At 37.4% G+C, this 10,861-nt stretch overlaps 1 protein-coding gene across 11 annotated transcripts in view; it reads left to right on the forward strand.

The window, feature by feature from the left end:
- Window positions 1–10,041, forward strand: part of ANO5 (anoctamin 5) — a 53,306-nt gene extending 43,265 nt beyond the window's left edge. For 6 of the 11 annotated variants that reach the window (XM_081153114.1, XM_081153115.1, XM_081153119.1 and 3 more), the window contains 4 exons: window positions 1,191–1,396; window positions 3,080–3,258; window positions 4,681–4,786; window positions 7,461–10,041. In XM_081153114.1, the coding sequence (XP_081009240.1) occupies window positions 1,191–1,396; window positions 3,080–3,258; window positions 4,681–4,786; window positions 7,461–7,682 (713 nt within the window). In that variant the 3' untranslated portion in view covers window positions 7,683–10,041. The remainder of the gene's footprint in view (window positions 1–1,190; window positions 1,397–3,079; window positions 3,259–4,680; window positions 4,787–7,460) is intronic. The other 5 variants (XM_081153112.1, XM_081153117.1, XM_081153121.1 and 2 more) reach the window with 3 other exon arrangements.
- The last annotated feature ends 820 nt before the right edge of the window (window positions 10,042–10,861 follow it).

The raw sequence follows: 10,861 nt of genomic DNA on the forward strand, positions 1-10,861 counted from the left end.
GTAGTTATTATTTAAGAGGATACTGAAACGTGGATAGTTTAATTTTCCATGGGTCACAAAGATTTTAGGTAAAGATCTAGAATTTGAACATGGAAAGTTTAAGCTGTTTTTCCATACTACTTCCCCTTAATTTGTTATTTCTTGGGTCAATCAAGAAGGCAGAAAATGAGGCGATTTGTTCACTTGGTTTAGTAGATGACAAGGCTGATTTTCAATGAGAGAATTTTAAAAGAAAAGCTGAAACCCAGAAATACTCAAGATTTGCCTAAAAGTAGAGGACTAGTGGAAGCTTCTTTCTTTCATCCTTCCATGGAAAGCCATTCCTGTATCTCTTATTATTTTTTACTCATGTGGGCAGCCCAGACTGCTAGTTGCATGGGGTTTTTTTATTCCAAGCATTGTTGGAAACAAAAAACTAAAAATGGGGAGAGAAGCCAACTTACCAGGTGTTAAGTCTTAATGAGGAGAGTAAAATGTACTTAGAAAGATGTCAAGATATCACAGAGGATCAGGACTTTAACAAATACTTTTTCCCCCAGAAAATGCATATTTCCTCTGCCTGCATATAATTCATAAATATTTCTGTTGCTTTAGATAATTCACTTTATGGTTTATTCTCAAATATCTTTTTTTTACACTGCCTTTTTTATCTGTTAGCTTCTACTAATCTTAAATAATGCATTAATTTATAAGGCATATAGTTCAGTACTTTTATATACCCGGTGCATGCTGGCTATTGGCAGCATACAAATGAATGAGGCATTATCCCTGATCTCAGAAAGTACTCAGGTTAGCAAGACAGAAAAACTTGATTACCTCACTATGGTGGCAGTACCAGTGTAAAGGCTAGACCAGCATAGACCTAAACATAGACTATAATAAAAGACTGTGCTTTAAGAAGAATATCTTATCTAACAAAAGTAGATGCTTGCTTTAGATAAGCAGATCTCAGAAGAAACAGCAAGGACAGGATGGAACTGAGCTATGCATGCCCAGTTTTTCCTTCCCTTTTAGGAAGTAAATGAGTCCCTGTGCTTCTCGTGGGGAGGGGGAAGTAGGCAGCTGGAAAGGGACCTGGAGCGTTTGCTGGTGCAGATCCTTCAGAATGCAGGAAGCGGCAGGCGTTGGGCAGAGTGTTCTCTCTTTTCCTCTCCACAGTGAGTTCACAAATTTTTCTTTTCTCCCTACAGTTATCCAGTTTGGATTTGTTACATTATTTGTGGCCTCTTTTCCTTTGGCTCCTCTCCTTGCCCTCCTGAATAACATCATAGAGATCCGCGTGGATGCCTGGAAACTTACGACTCAGTACAGGAGACCTGTAGCTGCTAAAGCTCATAGCATAGGTGTTTGGCAAGACATCCTTTACGGAATGGCTGTCCTTTCTGTGGCTAGTAATGTAAGTGGGCCTGTTTTGGTGGGGTAACTTCGTATTTTGTTTTCTTGGGGGTAGGGAGATGTGAATGATGCTTAGCTCAATCTTTACTGGCATTGGTTTCATCTGCTGACAGTCCGTAAAGGTCAAACATCCCCAAACTTTTATGCAGTAAACAACATAGAGAAATCTGTGACATGGAAACTCTTAGAAATACAAGGAAAATTATAAAATCATTCTCATTAAAATACCACAATACTGTTTCGTAGCATGTGACAAAGTAGACAGGAAACAAGTAATGGTATAAAGGATTTGAATAATACAATTAAATCTTGATTATATGTAAAGTTGTATACTACAGCTAGAGAATACGCAACATTTACCTGTTACGTCTATGGAGCATTTATTAAAAAATAGAAATAAAAATAAATTCCCCCACCCTGGCCGAATGGCTCAGTTGGTTGGAGCATCGTCTGGTACACTGAAAGGTTGTGGTTCAGTTCCCTGTCAGGGCCCGGTCAGGTTTCTCTCTCACATTGATGTCTTTCTCTCTCTCTCTCTCATCCTCTCTTTCTGTCTCTAAAAATCAATAACATATCCTCAGGTGAGGATTAAAAATAAAGTAAATAAATAAATGCTTTTATTATTAAAAAAGACTAGGAAACATGGGCTGAGCATGTAATTTAAGAAACTAAGCAAAAATGTAAAGCTAATCAGTAGAAAGTAGTAAGAGAATTAATAAAGATATAAACAGGAATAATCAAATTAGAAAACAAACAAAAAGCAATATAATTGCTAAGTATATCAAGAATTGGCTCATTGAGTCCAAGCCAGTTTGGCTCAGTGATTAGAGCATGTCATCCCTCCGTCTGAAAGGTCTCAGGTTTAATTCTAGCCAAGGGCACGTGCCTTGGTTGCAGACTCGATCCCCAGCCTGATGGGTGTGCATAGGAGGCAACCAGTCTGTGTGTCTCTCTCACATCAACGTTTCTCTCTCCACTCTCTCTGAAAAGCAATGGGAAAAATATCCTCGGGTGAGGCACAAAAGAAAAAAATTTGGCTCATTGAAAAGACAAATAAAATAAGCAAAACTCTAAAAATCTCAAACCAGAAAAGGAGTTGGGTGTTGGTCCAGGCAAGTAAATTCGGTTAAGGACAGTGGATCTGCAGCATGAAACAATAAGAAACGTAGGAGATAGAAAGGCGTGATGGAAAGGGCGTGGTTTTTTAGATAGATACACTTGGGTTCGATTCTAACTTTTTCACTTTCTAGCTGTGAAATCTTGGACTACTAGACCATTCTGTAAATGAGGAATTTCATGTTTTAGGCCAAAGATTCATATATTGACATAATTTATAATAGCATTTTAATTATTTTGCATCCGTATGGCACATGGAACTGAGGGAGATACAAATCAGACATTTTTTTTTAAAAGATTTTTTTTATTGATTCCTAGAGAGAGAAGAAGGGAGAGGGAGAGAAAGAGAAACTGATGTGAGCGAAATATCAGTCGGCTGCCTCCAGCACGCCCCACACCGGGGAATGAGCCACAACCCAGGCATGTACCCTAATCATGAATTGAACCAGCAACCCTTTGGTGCATGGGGTGACGCCCAACCAACTGAGGCACACCAGCCAGGGCACAAATCAGACATTTAAAAAACTAGATTCCTAGCTCATAATCTCCCTCTTGCTTTATCCTTTAGGCTTTTATTGTTGCATTTACATCAGACATGATTCCCCGTTTAGTGTACTACTATGCCTACTCAACAAATGCCAGTGAGCCGTTGAGAGGATACGTCAATAACAGCCTGTCAATATTCCTGATAGCTGACTTACCAAACCACACTGCGCCTTCGGAAAAACGAGACTACACCACTTGCAGGTTTTCTCTTGTTTTCTTAGGCTTTAATTTTGCCTTCTAAATGTATTTCTTAAGTTCTGTATTTCCTTCATGCTTTACAATGTAAAGGATTTACTTGGGGCACTAAAAATCGTAGATAAATCAAGTGTATCAGTTCTAGAATTCACACGTATGATTCTCATTTGGAAACGTAGAATGTCCCAAAGTTAGAGAATATCATGGGTAAAGATCGTGTCAATTTTGAATTGTTTCTTATTTTCTAAATTATTGGAAAGATTTCTCACCAACAAATGCCCCTTGGCCCAAGTTGTAATATCTATAGACTATACAGCATTGTTGTATTAATGGGCATTTAATGTACTTGAAATTAATTATATGTCTTCAAAAGAAAGACTGAAAAAGAAGTAAAAATATGATTAGTTCACCATCCATTCCACTTAAAGGGTTTCTTTCATGCAGTGAGTGTGAAATTGGATTTGTAAACCTATGGTTTCCACACGTAGTGTCTCATGTCCTGTGAGGATCTTTTTACTCTAGGATTTAAAGATTACGTATATAATCTGTATATAATATGTATATAATTATCATGTTATATTTTACTAGATAGGTAGGTAGATGATAGATAGATGATTGATAGATAAATAGATAGATAGATAGATGATAGATAGATGATAGATATTTGATAGATAAGAGCATCAAGGCTCCTTAACTTAAATCTTAAATCAATTGCTTCATCTTGGGTTCCAACAAAAAAACAGCAAAATGTTGCAACACAGGTGGACAAAAGCATGTTATGTTTCATATTTGCATCTAGAGGAATCATAGCATAGTCTTTAAGAGCATGGATACTGTCATATTTCTTGATGTCATCCCTAGACTAAAACTTTGAAGCACATCAACCTCTAACAACTTTGTAGAAAACAATGAGCTCACAGAGCTGAGTGCTGAGAACACTCCAGAAGGATAGTAAGGAAAAAAACAACACACTTTAGTGTCAGATAAGCCAAGAGAAAATAGAATTTCAAGAAAATAGAAATGGTCAACAATGTCAAGTTTTATTTTTGAAAGATCCAGTAAGTTGAGGATTAAAATGTTCCTTCAATTTAATGACAGGAGACAGGTGGTCTCACTGGGGTGATGGATGGAACCAACGGTGTTAAGGGGTAGGAAGAGAGGGGATGGAGAAAGCAAAGTTTGTCTTTGAAGGGCAGGAAAGAAGGTTCACTTGTGTCTCCTGCTACGTCTATCTAGACTACTCATAAGCAACATTTGGCCATGATTTTTACCTGTACAAGAAAGATAAATTTTTCATGGTAGCAGTTATCTGACTCTGACTTGACTTTTGAGGCCAACTAGAAAAGTCTCTTAAGAAGAGTAAGAAGAACTTATGCTAGGTCCCTCTATTTGAAGCTGTAGCTAATTTTTTGTATTTCTGTTTTTCAGGTACAGAGATTACAGATATCCTCCTGATCATGATCAGAAATACTTCCATAATATGCAGTTCTGGCACGTCCTTGCTGCCAAAATGACCTTCATCATAGTTATGGAGGTAAGCCCTTCTTAACACTCATTCCAGTGAGTCTCTGCTCCCTTCAGTCATGTATTTCTAAAGGGACTTGCTCAGAAGAAAATTGGCATTATCTCAACAAATTGTTTTGACATATTTGTTGTCATAAAAAGCAACTTAGGGATATTTTCAGTATAATGATTGCCTATTATTCACGTATGATTGTTGAAGATTCCAAGGTGACAGAAAAGAAAAAATATGACCCTGAGGACCTACTGATTTTACTGAATGCTTTTATATATTGTTTCCAGAGGCTGTACTAATAACCTTATAAGTTAGGCTTTATTTTTCACCCTTAAAAACTGAATCTGAGACTTAGCAAAATTAGGTATTTGGTTTAAAGATAACCAGCTAATATTAAACCTGGGTTTTGATGACAGACGTCTCACTCCCAAGCCTCTGCTCTGTCCACTATCTTATGTTTCTCCCTTGTGGAATTTCTAGTACAATTATAGATATAAGACATGCAGTAACAAAGAGCAAATTCAGAGGTGGTAACTGACTAAGACACAAATTGAGTGCTACAGATCGTGAGACGTGAAAGCCAATAAGGGAGAGACAAGTCAACATAAGGTACTTTTTCACTCTGCAGTGAATCCCAATACTAAAGGAAAAGTCTACTGCAGGCACACAAAGCCTAATTAGTTTTTCTTTATTTTTTTATACACGTAAGTAATTTAAAGAGTCAAATAGTTTTACATGATAAAAAAAGAGAGAAGTCTTATGTAATATTCCTCCGCATGTTTTTCCTCTTTCTCTCTCTCTTTCTCTCTCTCAGTTCTTTATGAATTTATCTCTCTTTCATTTCCACATATTTCATAACCTTTCACTAGGTAAATTGCACTAGGAATCTTTTGGGGTTTTTTGTGTTTGTTTTTGTTTATTCTTACTAATTTTTTTCAATCATCGCAGGCTCTGAGCAGTCTTTGGGGGACTGCTCTTCGCCTTCTCTTGTATTAAATACTCTGTTTCCTGCAATCTGTGTTTCTCCCATTTGGGGACTGCTAGCTTAGTCTAATGAAGCACTTCTTTCAGTTATTTGCTGAGGAAAACCATAGGCCATCAATTTTTTAAAACTTGCATCTTAAAAATGTATTTTCTTTCCTTATAGATGATTAATTGGTCTATAATTCAAGATCGAAAGTCGTTTTCCCTGAAAAATTTTCAACCGACTTTATTTCGGTCCTCCTGAAATTTTTTGAGCCATTACTCCATAGTCTGCTCTCTTTTAGTGTCGTTATAAAGTGTGGTGCCATTCTGATCCCCCAGTCTTTATAACCTTTTTATATGTCAATAATCTGAGAACTCTCTCAATAGTTTTTCTTTTATGAAATTTCACAAGACAGTTCCTTTATATTGGACCAAATTCATTGTCCTGGGCATTCGCTAAACCCCGTAGGTCTTAAAAACATATTTACCCTTCAAGTTGAGAAAATGTGCTTGTCTCGTTTCTTTGATAATTTCCTTTTTGCCCTGTTCCAGCTTTCTGGGACTTCTGTCATTCAGATGTTACACCTCCTGTTCTGAAATTTCAATTGTCATTTTTTTCTTTGCTCTAAATAGACAGAATCATATCCTTGTCTTTTTAGTCTGCTATTTGTTGTCTCCATTCATTACTCTCTTTCCTCTTAGCTCCTATTTTTGTGTTTCAGTCTTTTTCTTTCATGTTAGATACTTGCTTACATATTTGGTAGTTCTTAGCAATCTGCTCATATTTAAGAGCGAAGCAGTGAGAGCTGATTATAAGCTCTGTGTGCATACTTGAGAAGTGATGCTCGGTAGGTTCCCCTGTAGTGCAATGAAATAGTGGGGGGACCTTTTCCTTTGAGACTGAAAACATTTTGATATCTGCAGCTCTAATTTCACAGAGCAGCTATTTTCCCCGGAGAGAAAGCCTCTAGCCTGTCTGTTGAGCTCTTTCATGGCCGCCTGTGTGCTGACAGCTGAGCCAGGCGGGAGGGGGGAGGGATCTCAGGACGCAGCATGCCCAGTTCACTCAGTCCCTGTTTCCCATGGTGCCATGTCTCCATCCTTCACGGTCTCTGGTGTCCCTGAGTTCACAGCTTTCTGTTTTCATTTCAGTTGCTTCCAGGGTGAGGTTAGAGAGAAATAATACCTGGATGCGGAGGGTAGAGAGGTTCTGGTAATTCAACTGCTCCTTATGCACATTTTTAACCAATCCTCTTGTTTTCAACTCCACCCACACTTACACCTTCAAAGTCCTTAGTACTTTCTTTCCTGAGCTTTTCTGATGAGCTAAGTCACCATACCACCCTTTGCAAGTTTAAGTGCCAGCTTTCTTTTCTCTGGAGTGTATTATCACTGTTCCTTTTCTTTTTGTCTTTGTGAGTTATATCGTTTATTAAAATTAATTTTCAAATATTTTATTAGGTTTTCAGGAGGCAGCGTGGATAAAGAGTTTGTTCAATAACCATGTTCAACTTCAATTTCTGTATTACACATTTTAGAATTTATTTACCTATTCACTGTTGGTCTTTATAGGAAAGTTTCAGGACTGGGACCCTATCTTTTTTACTTTCCTTGGACCTCCTGCACTGAGCACAGTTTATGGAATGAATGAAATTATTTATAAGAACTTCCTGCTGAATGTTTGACAATTCTAACAGTGTCTTTTATTTTTTGGTGTTTTCTTTAGCACATTGTATTTTTAGTTAAATTTTTGGTGGCTTGGATGATCCCTGATGTTCCAAAAGATGTTCTGGACAGAATCAAGCGAGAAAAGCTAATGATAGTCAAGATTCTCCATGATTTTGAGCTTAAAAAATTAAAAGAGAACTTGATATTTGATTCTCAGGAATTTGCCAAGGAATTCCTTATTCAGGAAAACAAAGTACAGCTGGCTAAATCAACAGTCTAGTCAACAAAATGAGTAAGCAGCTGGTAGCCTGTCTGGCTTCACGTTTTCCCTGGGTTAGGGCCGGAGGCCAGAAGCCATGTGCCAATTTCACCCCTCCTCCTTCATTTTCTCTTTTAACGCAGAGTTTCTGTACACCTTTATAGAGGCCAACTTTATGATGTCGGAAGAGTACCACTTGTCTGCTCCATTGGCTGGGCCCTCCCTACATATTGTTTTCTGGGATTCTGTAAATGATTGTTAAAAGTGCATGTGGAATCAGAATATAGAAAATCATGGAATGTTGCAGTTTTTAACCCAACACTGGACTTGGGCTATCCCATCACCTTCCAGTGCCTGTGCACATTTTCATGGTCTTCTACTGGGTTGTTTTGTGTCTTTTTCCCATCAAGAAAAGTGCTGGGACAAAAAGAAAAGAAGTGAAGGGGCCAAAAGAGTCACATTTATCCTGCTGCTTTAGACTGCAAATGGAAAACCAAAATCCGATGACATACGAAAACTCACACATTAAACCTATTGGATAAACATTGTGGCAAGGGTGTGTTTCTGAAGTCATCCTGAATAAGTTAAGCTTCCATCAGAATCCCAGATAGTCCTTCCAGGAAAATGCAAAATTGATTCTTCAAGAGACTGAACGTTTGAGTTTCAACGAAAGACTAACAACTCAGTTCTTTGAAGATAACGTTGTGGTAAAAATAATTTGAAGACCGGATTGTCGTATCTGGAAAAGAGCTTAAGAAGTTATTAAATTGCTTCAGGTCTTTGAGTAAATGAAAGATGTTTTAGAACAGTAAATGTCTCTTCTTAGTAGTTAAAGAATGCAAGACAATGTACATTGATTAATTTATTGACCTTAATATAAAATTGTTGAATTACTTAAAAAAATTTTTTGTCTTCTGCAATGCCTTTTTTGTATCATGAAACTTATCTGAGCATTAGCTATTTGTGTAAGTTAGGTACAAGTTGTTTATGAAATTTTTGTTTGTTTGTTTAAAGCAATCTCTAATCTTTTAATGCGTTTACAACCTTCTGTATTGATTCGTCCCTTTATGCGGTGCTCGGAGCCTTGTCCCCATGCCTTTGATGCACAGAAGTATTGTTTGTTGGCTGTTGATTTGATGTGATGTGACATCTCAGTTGTGAGCCTGCTTTAGAGAAATTGTCAGTTTAACGTCAGTTACAGAGTTTTAACACCCAAAGTGGATCAATTAAGTAAGAATGAGGTAGAAGATTTGATAGCTAAGTAAAAAAAAAAAAGTGGAATTATTTTTCACACACTTAGGCCTGTGGCACATGCACGCTAGTTCTTACTCTTTCCCTTAAAAATGATACATATACTTTAACATCATAAAGAGATACAGCTCAACTGTAAATTACTTGAATCTCTAGTTTTAAACTACACTTTAGTTTCAAAAGAATACTGTTTTTTTGTTTTAAATTTATCTTTATTGTTGAAAGTATTACAGATATCCCCCTTTTTTTCCCCATGGACCCCCTTCTACCTCCTCCTCGCCCCCCACCCTAGGCCTTCCCCACACTATTGTCTGTGTCCATGGGTTATGCATATATGCATGTAAGTTCTTTGATTAATCTCTTCCTACCCACCCTTCCCTCTGAGATCCCTCAGTCTGTTCCATGAGTCTTTGTCTCTGGACCTATTTTATTCATCAATTGATTTTGTTCATTAGATTCCACATATGAGTGAGATCATGTGCTATTTGTCTGTCTCTGCCTGGCTTATTTCGCTTAGCATAATACTCTCCAGGTCCCTCTATGCTGTGTCAAAGGGTAAGAGATCCTTCTTCTTTACAGCTGCATAGTATTCCCTGGTGTAAATGTCCCACAGCTTTTTTATCCACTCAGCTACTGATGGGCACTTGGGCTGTTTCCAGATCTTAGCTATTGTAAATTGTGTTGCTATGAACATAGGGGTGCATACGTTCTTTGCGATTGGCGTTTCAGGCTCCCTGGGATCTATTGCTAGAAGTGGGATAACAACTGGGTCAAATAGCAGTTCCGTATTTAATTTTTTGAGGAACTTCCATACTGTTTCCATAGTGGCTGCACCAGTCTGCATTCCCACCAGCAGTGTACCAGGGTTCCCCTTTGTCCACACCCTCGCCAGCACGAGTTGTTTGTTGATTTGTTGATGGAGCCATTATGACAGGTGTGAAGTGATACCTCATTGTGGTTTTAATTTGCATCTCTCTGATGATTAGCAATGTTGAGCTTTTTTTCATGTCTCTTGGCCTTCTGTATGTCCTCTTTGGAGAAGTCTCTATTTAGGTCCTTTTTAACTGGATTGTTTGTTCATGGATTGGTAGAATTAACCTCATTAAAATGTCCATACTACCCAAAGCAATCTTTAGATCCAGTGCAGTACCTATTAAAATACCAGTGGAATATTTCACAGATCTAGAACAAATACTCCAAAAATTTATATGAAATAAAAAAACCCAAAAAAACCAATAACTGCAGCAATCTTGAGAAAGAAAAAGAAAGTTGGAGGGATCACACTACTAGATATCAAGTTATACTATAAAGCCAGTGTAATCAAAACAGCCTGGTACTGACACAAGAACAGGCATATAGATCAATGGAACAGAACAGAGATCCTAGAAATCTACCCAAGTCATTACACTCAATTAATATTTGACAAAGGAGGTAAGAGAATATAATTTAGTAAAGACAGTCTGTTCAATAAATGGTGTTGGGAAAATTGGACAGGTACATTCAAGAAAGTGAAACTAGACCACCAACGTATACTATACACAAAAGTAAATTCAAAATGGATAAAAGACTTAAATGTAAGGCATGAAACCGTACAAATCCTAGAAGAAACCATAGGCAGCAAAGTCTCAGACATCTCTCAGAGCAATATGTTTGCCAATACATCTAAGGCAAGAGAAACTAAACAAATGGGGCTACATCAAACTAAAAAGCTCCTACACAGCAAAAGAAACCATCACAAAATGAAAAGGGAGCCCACTGTATGGGAGAACACATTTGCCAACGACACATCTGGTAAGGGGTTAATATCCAAAATATGTAATGAACTCATACAACTTAACAGAATAGTCTTTTCATTGCACACAAAAGAAGAAACTTTATCACAAAACGATTTTTTTAAAGTAGTGTTTCATTATTGGATGCTAATATGTTTTTTGTGGAATTGTTAGTAT

This window comes from Miniopterus schreibersii (assembly GCF_964146895.1).
Source record: "Miniopterus schreibersii genome assembly, chromosome: 12".
Lineage (NCBI taxonomy): Eukaryota > Metazoa > Chordata > Mammalia > Chiroptera > Miniopteridae > Miniopterus > Miniopterus schreibersii.